The sequence below is a fragment of the Budorcas taxicolor genome, chromosome 3 (assembly GCF_023091745.1).
Source record: "Budorcas taxicolor isolate Tak-1 chromosome 3, Takin1.1, whole genome shotgun sequence".
NCBI lineage: Eukaryota > Metazoa > Chordata > Mammalia > Artiodactyla > Bovidae > Budorcas > Budorcas taxicolor.
The window spans coordinates 93,560,582-93,581,167 of record NC_068912.1 but is presented as its reverse complement, the minus strand read 5'-3'; the positions used below and the strand labels follow the sequence as shown (position 1 = coordinate 93,581,167).

Here is a 20,586-nt window from a genome sequence, read left to right as displayed (position 1 = left end):
AGGCAATAATCAAAGCCTTGGCATCCTCCAGCCTGGGCTCTAGGCTGGTACAGCCTGGCCTGCACCAGTAGCCACTGATAGAGAGAACTCAGAAGCTGCTATTCTCCTGTCTGGTTCCTCTGTGATTCTCTGGGCAGCCAAGTAGGGCAGGGTACAGCACCATTAGATGGCTGAGGAAACAGTCCCAGAGAGTGCTCTGTGGCTCCCCTGGGATCAGTGCAGGCTGACTGAGGAGAGGAGTGCCCCAAAGACTGACTGTGTGCGTTGGGAGGAACCTATTCAATTGGTCATGTACTAATAGTACCCAAGGACCCCACTCTGGCCTGGCCTCTGCTTACAAGCATGCAGGACTGGCAGCAGACACGTACCTGGGCATAGCATATCCCTTCAATGGCCATCCCTGATGCAATGTCCACCTGCAGGAAAGAAGTGGTGCCTGGATCAGCCTTGCCCACCTCCATGTGCCCTGGGCGCCAGCTCGCCCTGCTCTCTACACCACTGCCTGCTGTTTCCTGGATTCTTCCAGCAAACAATTACCCAGGCTTACTGTATGCCAACCCATATGGAGAGAGATGGTGTGATAAGGAATCCCCTACTGGAGAGGGAACACCATTCATTACAGAGGTGAAGCAGTGCTAGGATGAATGGCGGCTGTGAGAACAACAGGGAGGGTTACAAACAGCCTTAGAGATGAGGAGGGAGTGTGTGAGCTGTGCTTGCACAGCCACTGTTCCCTCCTTCCCGACCTGGCTGCCTCACCATGCCTCCTGTCACCCCCATTAGTGAGCTCTGCTGGCTTTCCATTGCCCTCAGAACTAAGGCCTGCGTGACTTGGCCCCTGGCAGCTTCCAGTCTCTACTGCCCACTGCTTGCTATTACTCACTTAAAGGCACTATTGTAAGAGAAGTACTGTTCATAGCAGCAGTTATTTTCCCTACTACACAGCTGAGAAATCTGAGGCATAGAAAGGTGGAGTGACTTGTATGAAGACACAACAGTGTGTGGAAAAACAGGTCTTGGAACCCAGATGGTCCAGCACCAGGGCCCATGCCCCTGACCTCACTGCTGTGCTGACACACTCATCCCTTCCTCCTGTTCAGTTGAGTTGCTTATTTATACACCTCTGTGTTTTCTCTCACACTTTGCAGTTTTTCTGGAATTCTTATCCAGCCTAAACCCCAGTTCTAGAAAACATTCTCCAGTGCAGCACTGTCCAGCCCTGTACACAGTAGCCCTATGCATGGTGCAGCTCTATGCTCTCCAGGCTGTCTGCGTGGTGCTCTTGACTTTTTATTAGTGATTTGTGTCAGTCCCTCTCCCCACCTTACGGGCAGTGACTGTATTTGATTCATTCCAATGTCCCAGTTCAGATCCAGGTTTAGTGTGTAATGAATGAATAAGCTGATGTGTAGGATGAGTTAGCTGCAGCCAAGTCAGCATGCCTGAGCCCCGTCTGTGAGGCCGCATTACTGACCACCAGCGTAATCCTGAGAATGTGGACTGATAGCCATGCAGACCTGGGTTCTTGTAACTCATTTGCTCTGTGACCCTGGGTAAGTCATTTACCCTTTCTGGACTTCAGTTACCTTCTCTCTCCAAGGGAGAGAAATGAGGATGAAATGTAATTTGGAGTATCACCTGGCCAAACTTCATTTTGTAGATGGGTAAAACTAAGGCACAAAGAGAGAGATTCAGGCTCCAAGTCTATTAGAAGAGTCCGATTCCGGAGTTCTTTCCAGCTGTGCTGTCCATCTGTGTGCCCTGAAAGCACTGCTTCCCAGCCACCCCACTGACCTTAGCAGATGCTAAGTTCCGACCCAGAACCCTCTCACCTCTATTCCTCGGTCAATGGCTACTTTGCTCAGCCGCACAGCAATGGGGGCCTAGGGAAAAGCAAACGCTTGGTTGAGAAGGGGATCAGTCAGTGCTCACAGTTAGGCACACAAGCTGCATGATGGGGGAGGAGGTCTGGGTAGAAATCCAGCTATTCTAGTGACAGTATTTACTTTTGTTAGTGTTATACCTACTAATTAGCTGATGTTCCTTTTCAATAATGAAGGAAGCCTAACTGATTGATCCCTAACCCTCGTAGTCCTGACCATCTGGAATTCTTGTCATTTAATGCGTCCCTCCAGCATGTACAACATACTCCATCGTACACATGCTTTCCCACCCACAGACTTGTCTGATGGTCACAGGCTGCCCCCCATCCCTTCAGGGTGGGTTTAATCGAGGCTCAGGTGCTGAAGCAGTTGGCCACGCTCATCCAGTCAGTGGCGAAGCTTGGATCTGATTCCCAGTCAGCTTTCCCACTGCTGCTCCGTTCCTCCACCCCTCTCATCTCAACAAACGCAAGCCTCCACCGCAAGCACGTTTTCCCCAGGAGAGTAGTAGGAACTTGGACTTTGGAATCTGACAGGCCTGGATCGAAATCCTGAGGGGCATTTTGTAGGGGCCACTTGGAAGCAAGAGCACCAAAGTGACCATCTTTGCCTCACTGATCTTGCTTCTAGTTATTTTGTGCCACTGCAGGTCTGGCCCTCCATTCCCCACCGCACTTCCAGGCAAGGAGTGCGTTTGCCTCCTATTTTGTTCATATTATATTATTTGAAGGTTGTGTAAGACTTTTATCAGGAAAGAACAATTTAAAAAGTCTGTTAGCATGGAAACTATAAATGAAAAAACTAGCTACATAAGGGTAAAAGAACTTCAGACTGGGAAAAATACCACAGATTCAAGCAAAAATCAAGATTTGGGGGAATATATTTGTGATATTATGACAGAAGCATTTCCTTTACAAAAAGCTTTTATATATATAAAAAAAGTATATATATATACTTTTTAGCATTCACACAGTATGGAAAGCTAGTTCACAAAAAAGAAAAAAAGACACAAGGTGTGCTCGGTTTTACTTTTAAAGAAACATAAATCAGAACAGTTAGGTGCTCCTTTTCACCTCACATTTGGAAACTGTAAAAGATTGGTAATGCCCATTATTGTTAGTATTTGCACACATAATTGAATGGAGAATAAACTGGTACAGTGCTTCAGGAGGACAATTTGACAAGAGCTGGCAAATTAGATAGATGCCCATGCTCTTTCATGTTGTAACTCCATGTAGGCATCTGCCCTATAGATGCACTTCCAAGAGGACACTAAGATGTACAAAGTTAATCACTCCAGCTATTTTTCAGGAGCATAAAGATGTCAGTAATGTGAATGTTCCTCACGAGAGTACTGGTTAAAAGATGGCACATCCATACCTTGAATGAAAAAGTGTGCAGTTTAAATGAATGAGGTTGATAAGTATGTGCTGAAATGAGCAACTCTCCAACATATTAGGTAAGAAAAGGAAGCTGCATAGTGCTGTGTATATTATTCACTTTGTGTAGAAGGTGTTGGTATGATGTGTCTTTGGGGAGAAAGGTCATGAGAATGAAGAACTTCACTTTTTGATTTATACTTTTCCATACTGATTGAATTCTTTTCTGTGCATAGCTTATGTTTTTAAATGTCAGGGAGAACTGGACTAGCCTTTAAAGGTGTGTTGCTTGTCCCCTAAATTGTCCTAAAGGAATTTAGAATTAGATATTTGAGTATATGTGCATATTTTACATGAGCAATGAATATTTCTGAAAGATGCAAACTGTTAACAGTGGTCATCTCTGGGGAAACTGACTGGGGAACTGAGGAATGTTTTGGTGACCCAAAACATTTGTCTTTTTGCCAGTGACTGAAGTGTTTTAGGATGTGGGACTTTTCACTTTGAGCCTGGACAGAGCCTGGATAACAGGATCACCCTACTGTTGATTTTTACTTTATGTCCTTCTTATTCTTCTATCCTATTTGATTTGTTTGTCATGAATATAGCTACTGATTTCTCATTGGAGAAAATTAAAAACTATATAGCCATGTTGTCTCTGTGTTGAAAACACACATATTTATGTTTCTGAGTGTGTGTGTGTACATATATGTAGTTGACCCTTGAACAACCCAGAGCTTGGGCGAACCAACTGTCCATGCAGTAAAAAATCTGCACAGAACGTAACAGCCAACCCGCCCTGTAAAGAGTTCTACGTCCACAAATCCAGCCAACCTTGGATCGCTTAGTGCTGTAGTATGTATTTAGTGGGAAAAAAAATCCATGTATAAGAGGATGAGATGGCTGGATGGCATTACCGACTCGATGGACATGAGTCTGAGTGAGCTCCGGGAGTTGGTGATGGACAGGGAGGCCTGGCGTGCTGCGATTCATGGGGTCACAAAGAGTCGGACACGACTGAGTGACTGAACTGAACTGAACTGAAGTGAACCTTCACAGTTCCAACGTGTGTTCTTCAATGGAACACTCTGTGAAGAAGGTCAGTTAGAAATATGATGCATCATTTTATGTTATTTGGAAATGCGAACAGTGAGTCACAGTTGCCACAGGATATTCCATTACTTTGATGTTCAAATGGAAAAGGTATTCAAATCCATATTCAAAGGGTAAAGTATATTTACTGTTTAAAGGGAAAATCTGAGTGTTAATTTGTGGACCTTGTGTTATTGATAGGCTCTTTGGGGCTGTAATCTCTGGAGCAATTTGACTGGCCCAGTTTTGGTAATTTGTCCACTAGAGGGCAGCTGTCTACAACAGCATCTCTCGCACTCAGCCCATAGGGAATCTTCATATTTGGCACTCAGTAACTCACCTGGAAGTTAAACAGGTTGCATCAGAATGTCCCAGGATTTGCATTAATGATTCTAATACTAGTTTTTGGTAGGCTGTTGTTTTGGTATGGAAAGCTACTTTTAAATACTGAAATACTAGTAATTAGTAAAATACCATTATTTCAATATATTGAAAAATCAGAAGCCTGAATCATCTTGAGACTAAGCTCAAAGACCCAGTTTTTTATTTTATGCAGAAAGACAAACCCTAGAGTCCACAAATAGACCCCTCAATCTGTGTAAGTGTAATCAGCTACTACCCTGAGTCACTCAGAGTTTTGTTATCAGTTCAGACTTTCTGACCAAGTAATAAGAGAAACACGACAGCATGAAAATGAACAGCATCAGACTCTCCCTTTATGTGTGATGAAACTATAAACAAGAAATGAAGACAAAACAAATGCTTTTAAACCAAACTTACCATCAGTTTTTTCTAGTCCTTGCCCTCAAGTAACTAAGCAAGTAAGTAAAGATCTCAAAGTTATAAAAAGAGGCAGGATATTTGAGGGAGATTTTTTTTCCCCCCTAAATAAGATAACTCTTTTTTTACTTTTCATGATTAATTCAAATATTGTGTTAATAATATTAAAATGATAAGAGTATGGTTAATATTTTATTACTTTTGTAACATGTCTTTAATTTTTTGTATTTGAAATCCATTAAAGATTTAGTTTGTTCTTTAAAAATTTTCTACATGGTCTCCACTCCTTAAAATACTAGCTATCATATGTATTTCTGTATTATGCAGAATGGATGCCAAAATAGTGTTGTCTTTGTGGTATTATTGCAGTCACTTTCTTTAACTTTGATGAGCAGTCACTTAACCTTGTTGGGTCTGTTATAGCACAGACGCGACAGGCATAATCACCTCAACTGGATTGTTCTAACACTGGGACACCATTAAAGTACCCGGGATTGTTTGTGTCTGGTTGTGTCTGAAGGATGAGGGTGCACCATATGGGCTCAGTGAGTATTACAGCTTAACAGAACCTGGCTGCATTTCAGCTGCTTGCCTGTCTTTGTGGAAACTTGGGACTTCCCTCTGGCTCTCTTAGAGAAATGAGAAGCCAGTGGAGCCTCTCGGGTACTTGGAGATTACATGTAGGCAGGGCCTAACCCACTCCCTGGGCATCTACACTTGTCGGGAAACTATGCTAATAGGCTATTTGAGGATTAAAAAAGAGTACGGGCCTTAACACACGTCATACATCACGCATTTCAGGTGCTTTTCCACCACGTGTATGGTCGAAAGATGGGCTGGTAGTTCTTTACCTGCTTTAAAGAATCTTGCATTTTCAATTTTGTCATGCTTTACTGTCCAGTACAATAGCCAACAGCCAAATGTGTCTATTAGCATTAAAATATGGCAAGTGTAGTTGAGAAATTCAAATTTTAATTTAAGTAATGTGGCTAGTGGGGCTTCCCAGGTAGCTCAAGGGTAAAAAACTGCTTGGCAAGCAGGAGCCTCGGATTCAGTCCCTGGGTTGGGAAGATCCCCTGAAGAAAGAAATGGTATTCTTGCCTGTAAAATACCATGGACAGAGGAGTCTGGTGGGCTACAGTCTGTGGGGTCGCACAGTCGGACATAGAGACAAAACACATGGCTAGTGACTGCCTTAGTGGATGGCACAGATAGAGATCATTTGCATCATCTCAGGAAATTCAGTTTTACAGGCTGTTCTGAGGATTTTCAAGCTTAATTGATCCCAGCTCCTCAGAACTCAATTTTGATCTTAAGTTAAAATCTGATTTAGTATTATTTACTAGATGGCTGAATGGAAGCAAAACTGCCAAAGACGGTTAATTTTATAAATCTGGGAAAATGGATCTTGTGTGGTTGCATGAGACACCCTTGCCCCCTGGTTTCCCCACCTGTGATGCCCAGTGGCAGGCCCGCCCGTGCTGAGCGGCAGTCCTACCTGGGGCAGGATCTCCTGGGCCAGTGCTCGTGCCCGGTGGTAGGCAGCATTGCCCTCCTCGTTCTGGGCCACAGCGTGGTTCACCAGCCCCAGAGCCTGGGCCTGCGCCCCACTCAGTCGGCGGCCTGTAAAGATGAGCTCCTTCGCCAGGGCCACTCCCAGGCATCGAGGCAGCCTCTGAGTCCCTCCTGCCAGGATGGAGTAGGGATGGTGAATCCTCATGGAATGTGGGGGCCCAGGGGAGGCCCTGGCTGGGAGTCAGCCAAGACCTCTCTGAGGACAAGATTGGGTTAGGCTGGCGGGGGAGAGCCCAGGACATAGGGCAAAAGAGGGAAGTAGGGAATTGTGCTGGATAGAGTGAACAGGTAGAGGATGGATGGTGTGTGTTGAGATTACCTGCTCCTGGGAGGAGCCCTCGGGTGGTCTCGATCAGTCCCATGACAGCCGAGGAAGCTGCTTAGACAGAACAGAGTGAAGCCCCCACCCTGTCTTCCAGCTCCAATCCCAGAGGATAAGAGACACTCTGTGGGCTCTGCTCACCCTTCCAGCCAATTTCTTCTCTCATGGTGCGGCCATAGCCAGGCTCCTCCAGTCACTACCTTTAAAGAGCCCTAGCCTGGAAGTCAGGAGTCCCAGTACTCACCCTACCTCCACAGCTCACTGAGTAACTCTCTTAGCCTTTCTGAGCCTCGTGGATGGGGAAAATAAAAGTGATAACATCTTTTTTACCTGCGTTATAGAGTTGCCAAGGATCAAGGGAGGTCATGGAGCTTAGAACAAGGAAGGGTTCCTGGATGATACCCACTACCTATTTGTAAGTTAATGGATTCTCAGTCTCATGTTAACTCAGGTCTGGCCTAGAGTGTCAGTGACTCCTGCTTCCACCAGTTTTTCCTCCCAGCTTTTTGTCAGCCTGAAATTTTCCTGTATTCTGATCCACATCCTATTTTCTGAGTTGCATTTCCTGTGAGAAGCCCTCCTTGAGTGTCCCACCCCACAGGCTTCTCCTGAATTCCCTCAACACAGTCCCTCCGAACCATGCAGTATGGGAGGGGAGGGGTTTACATTCACCCTTCTATCCATCAAACCCTGCAAGTTAGCTCCCCTAAACACAGGCAGGTAGAACCAGAGTTGGTGCTATGACCTGACCTGGTATTTTGATGGCTTCTCTCTGCTATGTATCACGTGGATATAAAGTCCCTCTATGCCTGGGGCTACATGTAAAAAAGTTCTTGGGGGCAGGAGAAGTAGTAGCGCCATGATAACACTCAGATCTTCTCTAAAGTAAGCGAGTGTTAGTCGCTCAGTTGTATTCGACCCTTTATCACCGCATGAACTTTAGCTCTCCAGGCTTCTCTGTCCATGGGATTCTCCAAGCAAGAATACTGGAGTGGATTGCCATTTCCTTCTCCAGAGGATCTTCCTGACCCAGGGATCAAACTCAGGTCTCCTGCGTTGCAAGCAGATTCTTTACCGTTTGAGCTACAGGGAAGTCTCATATCTTCTCTGATTGGCTCTAAAGAGGGCACACCTTACCACCAAGTGAGCAAGGTTAAAAGCAATTGATTATCTTCATCCTCCCTGCCCTCCACATTTTGAAGTTCAATTTCTCTGAGCTGCTGATGCAAACCTCTGTGGATTCTGATAGAGCTACTGTAGGGCACTGCTCCTGCCCAGTCATGCTGTGATTAACTGGGCATGTAACAGGCTGCCCTCATGGCTCACCTTTGTTCACAGCATGATCGATACAGCCGGCTTGGACAGAACTGGAAGACTGAATAGATACCTTTGTCCCCAACCTTCGCTCTCTATGTTCTTTTCTAGTTGTGTCAGCAGTTGGCCCGGGGTTGGTACAAACAGTCCTGAGCTGAGGGCAGCCAGCTCTGAGAAGGGACGAGTCCTGTAGCAGTCAGGGGCTGGGTGGTGGGTGGGGAACAACTACTGCCTGAATTCCTTGGCTCCCACTTTGCCTTTAGTTGTGGGGTTTGTTGGAAAGCTGAGAGCAGTGGCTGACTGCAGAACCCCCAGAATTAGCTGGTTTCATTCACTCTTCCCTCCCACCCTTCCACACCTCTCCCCGTACCCAGTACCTGCCACTCGGAGGTCACAGGCCAGGGCAAGTTCCAGGCCTCCACCCAAGGCAAACCCATCCATAGCTGCAATGGTGGGTGCAGGGAACACTGCTGTGGAGACAAAGGAGGGCTCAGCCTGCGAGGCCCTGGTAGGACCAGGACAGTGTCTCAGGGTAGGAGACGGTCTAGCTGGTTGTGATAGACAGTGTCATTGGTCCCAAGCTTGGGGAGCTTACCTGGTACCTCATCCAGGTTATCTTAGCAGTTAGTTTTCCCACTGGGGAAAGTTGTGGGATCAGCTGGGGAATGGGAATGGGGAGATGGATGGGCAGGGTGATGCCTGGTCAGGCCCACCCTCCTGTGGGCCTCCCCAGGACCCGCCTTCTTGCTCTCCTTTCTCATTGTGTGTGTTGGGAACAGAATTGAATCTGACATGGGGAAGGGAGACGGGCAAACAGGTGATGACGACCCAGGGTGATCAGTGAACTGAGAAAGGAAGCTTGGATGATGGGCCAGGGATGGCTTCCTTGAGGAGGAGGCACTGGTGGTCTTAAAGAATGCATAAACAGTTCAGATGGCCTAGGAGGGATATTCCAGAAAAAGGAACAAGAATTTGTCAAAGCCTGCAAGTATGCTTGCTGAAAGTTGACTCTGGAATGGCCAGGCTTGTACCCTGAGGGCACAGGGGCTGGGGGTCAGAACTAGCAGGGCACTAATGCTGGGGAGCCAGTGTCCTTTGGATCCTCGTGACACCCTCCTCGTAGAATTCCTTATCCCTGCCCCCTCTCCCTGGGAGAATCATCTCTCCACAGAGCTCACAACAGAAACCATTCTGTCTTTAGAGTGTGGTAGATTGGGTGAGGCTGGGATCAGCAGGACCCCTGAATGCCCTCCTCCTCCCCACTCCAGAACCCTCACCAATCTCAGTCATCAGGCCTCGGAGCCGCTGGACAAAGAGCCCCACTTCTGCCTCACTCATCTGCTCCCGCTCCTTCAGGTCTGCACCTGCAGATGCAAGGGTGAGAGCCCTTGGGAAATGACCTGGCACTGAATCCCAGGCTGTCAAAGGATCCAGCAATGGAAACCTGAAGAGAAGCAGCCAGAGAGGAAAGAGAAACACCAGGAAAACTCGGTCAGGGAAGCCAGGGAGGGAGGAGGAGTTCAAAAGAGAATAGATGCAAAACCAAAAAGATAAATTGGATTTCATCACAATTAAAAACTAATGCATCAAAAGCCACTATCAAGAGAGCAAAGACAACCCATGAATGGAAGGCAATACTGGCAAATCACACATCTGGTAAGGAACTGATATCTAGGCTATGTAAAGGTTTCCTACAACCAAAAACACAGAGGACTTCCCTGGGGGTCCAGTGGTTTAAGACTCCATGCTTCCACTGCAGGGGGCACGGTTCGATCCCTGTTTGGGGAACTAAGATCATGCAAGTTGTGTAGAGTGGCCAAAAACAAACAAACAAAGGACCTAAGTAGACATTTCTCCAAGGAAAATAAGCCAGTGGGATTTCCCACCAGGTCCAGTAGCTAAGATTGGGCTTCTAATGCAGGTGGCGCAAGTTTGATCCCTGGTTGGGGAACTAGAGCTCTCATGCCTGAACTAAAAGGTGGCATGTCACAATGAAGATTGAAGATCCTGTGTCCCTCAACTAAGACCCAGTGCAGCCAAATAAATATTTAAAAAAAGAAGATAAGGCAGTAAGCACTGAAAAGTGTTTTCAACATCATTGGGGAAATGCAAATAAAAACCACAATAGGATACTGCTTTTTACCCATTTAGACGGTGATTATAAACAACAAACAAAAAAGTGTTAACATTGGAGTGGAGAACTCTGATGTACTGCTGGTAGGAATGTCAAATGATACAGCTGCCATGAAAAATATTTTGGTGCTTCCTCCAAAAGTTCAAAGTAGGATTACTATGTGTTCCAGCCACTTGACTCCTAAGTATATACCCCAAAGAATTGAAAGCAAGGACTCAAAACAGATACGTGCACACCAGTGTTCATAGCAGTATTAATCACAGTAGCCAAAATTTGGGAACCACCCAAGTCCATCAACAGATGGATTAAAAAAATGTGGAATATATATGTGAAAAGGAATATTATTCACTTTTAAAAAGGATAGAAATTCTGCAATATGCTACAACATGGATGAACATGAAGTACATGATGCCAAGTGAAATAAGCTAGCCATAAAAGGACAAATGTATGATTCTACTTGTAAGAAATAGAGTAGACAAATTCGTAAAGATAGAAAGTAGAATGGAGGTTACTGGGTGTTAGGGAAATGCGGAGGAATTGCTTAATGAGTATACAGTTTATTGAGATGATGAAAGTTTTCTGGAAATGGATAGAGGTGATTGTTGAATAATCTTGTGAATGCACTTAATGTCAGTGAATTTTACACTTAAAAGTGATTAAAATGTAAATTATGTGATTAAATGTAAAGTTTGTATAATGTATAAAACGTGACAACTCACAAAACATTAAATAGTAATATAAAATTTTTTTTTTTCTGTTTTATTGAGAAATAATTGGCATACATCAGGTATAATTATTTTTTAAAAGAAGGGCTTGGTGGAAGAGGCTGAAGGTCAAGGGAGGTGAGGAGTGAGTGCAGGGGACAGTGGCATGGGCGTGGGCAGGGTCCTTCGTGAGAGTAGTGCCAGTGGAGGGTCACTGAAGGCCAGATAGCCGGAGCCTGAGGCAGTAGTAAGCGGTGAACATACTGTCTGCAAGTCCTAGATTATGGGAAAGTCAGTTGGGAGAGCCCTCGGGAGTCTGATTAGTCCTAGCCCCTCAGTGACAGATCAGGAAACTGAGGCCCAGAGAGAGACAGGGACTAGCCCAGAATTCCAGAGCAAATCAGGGGCAGATTCAGACCTCCTGCAGGCCGCCTACTTTCCTGTCATTCGCTGGGGTGGTGAGGAGCGGGGCTAACAGTCACGAAGTGACTGTGATGGAAGACGTCAGACCATGGGGGAGCCAAAGGAAGGGGCCGGAGTAGGAGGAGGGTCTCGATCAGGGCAGCGGGGTCAGGCAGACTGGTCTGCATACTTCCCTTGCCACCTCCCTCCCCAGGCTGCTCACCGGGATCCTGACAGTTGAGGCCTGGGGACTGAGCCACATGCCCTTGAAACTGCCTGAGAATCACTCGCTTCCCAGCCTCGCCCTCCGCAGCCCCTTCCCGTCTCCCCAGTGCCCCCTCCACAGCCACCCCAGAGTCAGTTCTTAGCTCAACTCTCATTCGCTTGCTTCTTGTGCGCCTGGGATGTGGCATTTCTCGTCTCAGAAAGGAAGTCCATGGTGCTTGCCCTGTTGTGAGGACCAAATGGTGCAGAGACGTGGAAGAGCCTCGTTGACAGGGACTGAAAGCTTGTGGGTGGGCAAAGGGGCAGTAAGCCAGTCCGATCTTGGCCACAGACCTGGTGAGTGTCGTTGGACTCTGTTTACTCATTTCCTCAATGAAGGGTCAGAACGGAAAGAACAGTGATTTGGGAGTCAGAGAGGTCAAATTCTAACTGAATTCTCACTAGCTGTGTTGCTCTAAGCAAGGAATTTCACCTCTGAGTTCACATCTTTAAAATGGGAATGAGCCCTGCGCTGTGTGCTAAGTCGCTTCAGTCATGTCCGACTCTTGGCAACCTTATAGACTGTAGCTTACCAGGCTCCTCTGTCTATGGGGATTCTCCAGGCAAGAATACCGGAGTGGGTTGCCATTTCCTCCTACAGGGAATCTTCCCATCCCAGGGATTAAACCAGTGTCTCCTGTGTCCACAAGTGGGTTCTTCACCAGTAGTGCCACATGAGAAGACCGAGTCCTGTGCTAAAACAACCTAAATATTCCCTAAATGCAGGCTGGTGGGAGCCCTGGGTTGGAGGCAAGGAAGGAAACCCACCTGCACAGAACACACCCTTCACTCCACTCCTGAAGATCACGACACGCACTTGCCGGTCCTCCCGAAGCTGGGCCAGAGCTTCCAGCAGCTGCAGAGGAGACCCGATCAGATACCTCCCAGCTCAGCCCCAGCCCACCCTGGTGCCCCCCCTTACTCACCTGACTGACGAAGACGTTCCCCAGGGCATTTCGGGCACTCGGTCTGTTCATCAGAATCTCAGCAATTCCTGCAGGGGACAGGGCAGTGTCAGGTGAGCCAGCTGCCCTGCTCACTCCTGGGCTGGGGCCTGGGATCTGGGCAGCCTCTACCCTTGATGAGCAGTGTGACCTGGGGCAAGTCACACACACTCAGGCCTCAGTTTTTCCAATCATAAAATCGGGAGAATAACCCTTGCCCTTTCTGCCTCACAGAAGTGGAAGGGCTTGAGGACCTCGGAGCACCATGGGGAGAGGGACGAGAATGACTGCCCCAGTGGTTCCTGCCTGCTTCTGCCATTGTGAGACACACACACACACCTACACACCCCTTCTTCAATTTCATGTATCTCTTTCCATGTGCTTCTTTTCTCTACAGCCAGACTTCTTCCACTCGAGCTGAATGAGTTATAACACCACCACCCAGAAATCTGGTGTGCCCTGACTCATTCACTGCTCCCACCTCCCCCTAAAAGAAACAAGTCTCCTGACTTTTTATGGTGATCACTTCCTTGCATTTCTTTACAATTTTATCACACAGATGGTCATCTCTAGACCATATAGTTTCAGTTCAGTTCAGTCGCTCAGTTGTGTCCGACTCAGTGCGACCCCATGGATCGCAGCACACCAGGCCTCCCTGTCCATCACCAAATCCCGAAGTCCACTCAGACTCACGTCCATCGAGTCCGTGATGCCATCCAGCCATCTCATCCTCTGTCGTCCCCTTCTCCTCCTGCCCCCAAGCCCTCCCAGCATCAGTCTTTTCCAATGAGTCAGCTCTTTACATGAGGTGGCCAAAGTACTGGAGTTTCAGCTTTAACATCATTCCTTCCAAAGAAATCCCTGGGCTGATCTCCTTCAGAATGGACTGGTTGGATCTCCTTGCAGTCCAAGGACTCTCAAGATTCTTCTCCATCACCACAGTTCAAAAGCCTCAATTGTTCGGCGCTCAGCCTTCTTCACAGTCCAACTCTCACATCCATACATGACCACAGGAAAAACCATGGCCTTGACTAGACAGACCTTAGTCGGCAAAGTAATATCTCTGCTTTTGAATATGCTATCTAGGTTGGTCATAACTTTTCTTCCAAGGAGTAAGAGTCTTTTAATTTCATGGCTGCAGTCACCATCTGCAGTGATTTTGGAGCCCCCCAAAATAAAGTAGACTTGCTAATTAATTAAAAAAAGAAAACTCTTAAAAGCTTGTTAAAGTCCTTAGGTTCTGCCTCTAGCCCTGTCTTTTGCTCAGAGACATTTATTAAAGAAACTGGGGCGGGACTTCCCTGGTGGTCCATTGGCTAAGACTCCCTTAATGCAGGAAGCCTGGGTTCAATCACTGGTCAGGGAACTAGATCCCACATGCTGCAACTAAGATTCCAAATACTGCAACTAAGACTGGCACAGCCAAAAAGAAATAAGAACCTGGGGCATTGCCCTGTAAGTTTTCCTGCAGCATGGAATTAACTGATTGCACACTCATGGGGCAAGTGAGCAGATGCCTCTGTGATAAGAATTTAACAACTAATCCCGAGGCTTGAGCACATTCACATTCTGTCCTCTTTGGCAAGAGAATATCCTTTGCCCTACTCGTGATATTCTTTCATGAGAACCAGTGAAACTTCTTGAAAGGCTTTTCCGTATCCAGTTAGTAATTTTCCTGCCTTCCATTCTCTTAAGTCGTCTCCAGTCTAGCTCCCACCCCATCACTCAGCAGAAACCGTTCTCACCTAAGTGAGACCAGTGTAACCAGTGTAATCACATCACTAACCGAGGGACATATTTCCATCCTGCTCCCAGGCTCAGCAACAATTAACTCTCCTGACCAAACACCTGCTCCTCCTTGAACATTTTCTGCTGTGGCCTTTTTGTTTTTTTTAGTACACAGTTATTTTTTCAGAACAATTTTAGGTTCAGAGCAAAATGGAGTAGAAAGTGCTTCCCTGATGGCTCAGAGGGTAAAGAATATGCTTGCAATGCAGAAGACCCGGGTTCAATCCCTGGGTTTGGAAGATCCCCTGAAAAAGGAAGTGGCAACCCACTCCAGTATTCTTGCCTGGAGATTTCCATGCACAGAGGAGCCTGGCAGGCTATAGTCCATGGGATTGAAAAGAGTCGGACATGCCTGAGAAAGTGTGGAAGTTCCCATAAATCCTTTGCCCAATGCACATGCATAGCCTCCCACCAGAGTGGGACATTTGTTACCAAAGATTAACTTCCATGCCTATGTCATTACCACACAGCTTTTATGTTTACCTAGGGTTCACTCTCGGTGTTGCATATGCTATGGGTTTTGACAAACGTATAACAACATGTACCTGCCTGTGGCTCCACATTTTCCTGGCCTTCCTACCTCTCAGATGATGCCCTGCACTTCTTTTCTAGGTTTTCTTCTACCCAATTTAAAAATTCTCAATTCATTTATTCAACATATATCTGTAATAAATAAGTCTTGGGTGTATAACGTACATCATGGTGACTAGAGTTAACAATATTTGTCAGTTGCTAAAACTGTACATCTTAGACGTTCCCCTCACTCACACAAAAATGTGTAAGTGTGTGGTGATGGATCTTAACTACATTTACTGTGGGGATTATTTCATAATGTATACAAACACTGAACTGTTATGTACACGTGAAACAAATGAGACAAAGCAAAGGCTAACAGAGTTTTGCCAAGAGAACACACTGGTCATAACAAGCACCCTCTTCCAACAACACAAGAGAAGACTCTACAAATGGACATCAGCAGATGGTCAATACTGAAATCAGATTGATTAATATTCTTTGCAGCCAGATGGAGAAGCTCTATACAGCCAGCAAAAACAAGACCAGGAGCTGACTGTGGCTCAGATTATGAACTTATTGCAAAATTCAGACTTAAGTTGAAGGAAGTAGGGAAAACCACTAGACCATTCAGGTATGACGTAAATCAAATCCCTTACCATTATACAGTGGAAGTGACAATTAGTTTCAAAGGATTAGATTTGATAGACAGAGTGCCTGAAGAACTATGGATGGAGGTACATGACACCCTATAGGAGGCAGTGATAGAGACCATCCCCAAGAAAAAGAAATGCAAAAAGGCAAAATGGTTGTCTGATGAGGCCTTACAAATAGCTGAAAAAAGAAGAGAAGCTAAAGGCAAGGAGAAAAGGAAAGATAGACCCATTTGCATGCAGCGTTACAAAGAATAGCAAGGAGAGATAAGAAAGCCTTCCTCAGCGATCAATGCAAAGAAAGAGAGGAAAACAATAGAATGGGAAAGACTAGAGATCTCTTCAAGGAAATTAGAGATACCAGGGGAAGATTTCATGCAAAATGGGCACAATAAATGACAGAAATGGTATGGACCTAATAGAAGCAGAAGATATTAAGAAGTCGCGGCAAGAATACACAGAAGACCCTACATAAACACAATGGTGTAATCACCCACCTAGAGCCAGACATCTTGGAATGTGAAGTCAAGTGGGCCTTAGGAAGCATCACTACAAAGCTAGTGGAGGTGATGGCATTCTAGTTGAGCTATTTCAAATCCTGAAAGCTGATGCTGTGAAAGTGCTGCATTCACTATGCCAGCAAATTTGGCAAACTCAGCAGTGGCCACAGGACTGGAAAAGGTCAGTTTTCATTCCAATTCCAAAGAAAGGCAATGCCAAAGAATGTTCAAACTACTGCACAATTGTACTCATCTCACACGTTAGTAAAGTAATGCTCAAAATTCTCCAAGCCAGGCTTCAACAGTACCTGAACCATGAACTACCAGATGTTCAAGCTGGATATAGAAAAGGCAGAGGAACCAGAGAGCAAATTGCTAACATCCACTGGATTACCAAAAAAGCAATAGAGTTCCAGAAAAACATCCACTTCTGCTTTATTGACACCACCAAAGCCTTTGACTGTGTGGATCACAACAAACTGTGGAACATTCTTAAAAGTGGTCAGAATTCCAGACCACCTTCCCTGCCTCCTGAGAAATGTACATGTAGGTCAATAAACAACAGTTAAAACTGGACATGGAACAACAGAGTGATTCTAAATCGGGAAAGGAGTATGTCAAGGCTGTATATTGTCTCCCTGCTTATTTAACTTATATGCAGAGTATATCATGTGAAATGCTGGGCTGGAAGAAGCACAAGCTGGAATCAAGATTGCCAGGAGAAATATCAATAACCTCGAATACACAGATGACAGCATCCTTATGGCAGAAAGCAAAGAAGAACTAAAGAGCCTCCTGATGAAAGTGAAAGAGGAGAGTGCAAAAGGTGGCTTAAAACTCAACATTCATAAAACAAAGATCATGGCATCTGGCCCCATCACTTCTTGGCAAATAGATGGGGAAACAATGGAAACAGTGACAGATGTTCTTTTCTTGGGCTCCAAAATCACTGCAGATGGTGCCTGCAGCCATGAAATTAAAAGATGCTTGCTCCTTGGAAGAAACGCTATGACCAGCCTAGACAGCATTATTAAAAAGCAGAGACATTACTTTGCTGACAAAGATCCATCTAGTCAAAGCTAAGGTTTTTCCAGTAGTCATGTATGGGTGTGAGAGTTGAACCATAAAGAAAGCTGCGTGCTGAAGAACTGATGCTTTTGAACTGTGGTGTTCGAGAAGACTCTTGAGAGTCCCTTAGACTGCAAGATCCAACCAGTCAATCCTAAAGGAAATCAGTCCTGAATATTCATTGGAAGGGCTAATGCTGAAGCTGAGCCTGATGGGAAGAGCTAACTCATTGGAAAAGACCCTGATTCTGGGAAAGATTGAAGGCGGGAGAAGAAGAAAAGGGAGGATGAGTTGGTTGGATGGCTTCACTGACGGGATGGACGTGAGTTTGAGCAAGCTGCAGGAGTTGGTGATGGACAGTGAAGCCTGACATGCTGCAGTGCATGGGGTCACAAAGAGTAGGACATGACTGAGCGACTGAACTGAACTGAACATCTGAAACTAATATGTCAACTGTATATTTTGATTAAAAAACCCACTTCATAACAAAAGATAACCACACAAAAGAAGATATACAAATGACCACTAAGCACATGAAAAGATGTTTAATTTTATTAGTCTCAAATGAATGAGAGTTTTAAAAAAGCCTAGATATGACTGTACACCAAATACAATGACTAAAACTAAGAAGATGAAAAATAAAAACCAAGTGTTGGTTATTAAAAAAAAAACAACAAACCCTGAATATCTAGCGAACAAGTTTGATGTAATAAATTGTGGGAGTTATAAGGATATGTAACAATCCCTGTCTTCAAAGGTTTGTTACATTAGTGCTTACAGCCTAATATAAGTAAATGATAATATGAGGTCATAAGTAAAATAAATACATAAATTACTATAGGATTATAAATGGCAGCTCATAGATGGAAGCATTTGAGCAAGGTGGAAATAGGTTAAAAAATTTCATTTTCAGAGTGAGGTATAGTGGGAAAAATACTACATGTAAGAGACTGCTCCATTTGAAAAATTATATTTTATTGAATGTGTTAATTTCTATTGTACAGCGAAGTGATTCAGTTATATACATATATATCCCTTTTCCTATTCTTTTCCATTATGATTTATCACAAGATATTGAATATAGTTCCCTATGTTATACAGTAGGACCTTGTTTATCCATTCTGTATATAATAGTTTGCAAAGTAGTTGAAGTTTCGGAAAGGTCAGTCCAAGTTCTCTTTATTCAGTCGTTTGTACAGTTTTGTATTTAACACACACTGGCCTCTGTACTAAACACTGATGTCAGAGACTAGAGCAGGCTCAGTCCCTGTCCTCTTAGATCCTACAGTCTAACAGAGGAGATCGACATTCAGCAAGTAATTACCATTTGCGACATCAACATGGGGAAAAAAAGACAGGAGGCTGGGGGTTTAGAGTGGGCAGAGGGGAGCCCTAGTGTAGAGGATGAGCAGTGACTTCCTGGGGGAAGAAGCGACCTTTCAGCTGAGAGCTGAGGAATGAATAGGAGTTAGCCGGACAAAAGCGTGTGTGTGTGTTGGTGGGAAGAGCCTATATCAGACAGAGGGAGTGGCACAGGTGAGGGCGCTGAGCGTAGCAGAGCGGGTACTGTAGGGTTTGTGGAGCTGGGCCTTTAATGTGTTTTGGCTGCACCTGAGAATTAAACCAAGATGAAACAGATTAACAGGAGAAAAGCATACGAGTTTGTTCAAATTTTATGTAACACACGAGCCCTCCAAAGGAAATGAAGACCCCAAGAATGGTAGGTCAACGTGCTATGACAAACCTAGGCAGCGTGTTGAAAAGAAGAGACATTACTCTGCTGACAGAGGTCTGTATAGTCGAGGCTATGGTCTTCCCAGTGGTCATGGATGGTTGTGAGAGCTGGACCGTAAAGAAGGCAGAGTGCCAAAGACTGTGCCAAACTCCTTTGAACTGTGGTCCTGGAGAAGACTCCTGACAGTCCCTTGGACAGCAAGGAGATCAAACCAGTCAATCTTAAGGGAAATCAACACTGAATACTCTTTCTTCTGATGCTGAAGCTGAAGCTCCAGTATTTTGGTCACCTGATGTGAACACCTCACTCTTTGGAAAAGTCCCTGATGCTGGGAAAGATCGAGGGCAGAAGGAGAAGAGGGCATCAAGGATGAGATGGCATCATCCATGTAATGAGTATGAACTTGGGCAAACTCTGGGAGATGGTGAGGGACAGGGAGGCCTGGTATGCTGCAGTCCACAGGGTCGCAAAGAGACGGACACAACTGGGTTGACACAACCCACAACACGCTTTTATAGCAGGCTGAAGGAAGAGCAGCAACTGTGGCAAAGTTAACTGTGTGGGAGGCTACAGGAAGATAAGGCCTGTTTCTACACAGTTGTCTGTTCACACTTGTCTGTTTCAACACACTTGTCTGTTTGTACAGGATTCTCTTGGCTTCAACTCCCTGTTGAAGAATGTTTTTGTAAATCTCCAGTTTCAGGAAGGGCATTTTTCAAATGGGAGTTTTTATCTTCTGTTTTCAGTAAGAAAAGGGGAGAAGCATGCCCTTCTTGCATCTGCTGTTTATTTCAAGCGGCTTTAGCTCAAAAATATCCCTTTGCCAATGTAGTGTAGCATATTTCTTGGCGGGGGAAGGGGGGCACCTTTTAGTGTCTTCTAGAACTGGAGGAGTTCAGAGGAAAGGGAGAGCCCCGTGAGGCAGGACAGGAGAGTCAGGAGGGCTGCGCTTGCTTGTCTGCCCCTCCTCCTTCTTCCCGCTCCCCACGTGCTCGCCTCCTGTACACTCAGGACTGCCCTGCACACCCCGCCTGCTTTCCTCTGAGCTCCAAGCCTGAATATATCCTGCTGCTCACTTGACATCTAGACCAACACGTCAAAAAATGATCATTCTTTCTTCTGCTCCTTTGGTGAGTGAATGACATATTAACTCGGAGGTCTCTTCTGTTGCCTCCATTCTTCTGAGAGTAAACTTGAAGTTTACTCAGTGTCTGAGGCAGACAGTTCAACCTCTTGGATCTCAGAACTTTCGGCTCACACCCTGCCCTCCTGCAGCCACTGAGCTGGTGGGCTCTTCCTTCTATTACATGAATGCCCCAACTGGCCCACTGTCCTCAGTTTTGCCTCCCCTTCCCCTTCCACATTCATTCCCGCATTTGGGTCAAAGTCATCTTTCTAACCCAAATCTGACCATATTCTTCTTGCTTCCCTTTTCATCAGAATTCAGTCTAAATCCGTATTACCACCCAAAAGATTCCCTACAGTCTGGCCTTTGTACATCACTCTGACCTCATGTGCCGAATCAGGGCCAAGTGT

At 45.5% G+C, this 20,586-nt stretch overlaps 1 protein-coding gene across 1 annotated transcript in view; it reads right to left on the bottom strand.

Annotated features, from left to right (window-relative positions):
* ECHDC2 (enoyl-CoA hydratase domain containing 2) overlaps positions 1–20,586 on the bottom strand; it is a 30,021-nt gene that overhangs the window by 1,092 nt on the left and 8,343 nt on the right. Inside the window, exons 2-9 of the mRNA XM_052637962.1 lie at positions 12,776–12,843; positions 12,618–12,705; positions 9,623–9,709; positions 8,723–8,815; positions 7,029–7,085; positions 6,633–6,820; positions 1,833–1,883; positions 369–416 (exon numbers count right to left, since the gene is read on the bottom strand). Of these exons, the coding sequence (XP_052493922.1) occupies positions 369–416; positions 1,833–1,883; positions 6,633–6,820; positions 7,029–7,085; positions 8,723–8,815; positions 9,623–9,709; positions 12,618–12,705; positions 12,776–12,843 (680 nt within the window). The remainder of the gene's footprint in view (positions 1–368; positions 417–1,832; positions 1,884–6,632; positions 6,821–7,028; positions 7,086–8,722; positions 8,816–9,622; positions 9,710–12,617; positions 12,706–12,775; positions 12,844–20,586) is intronic.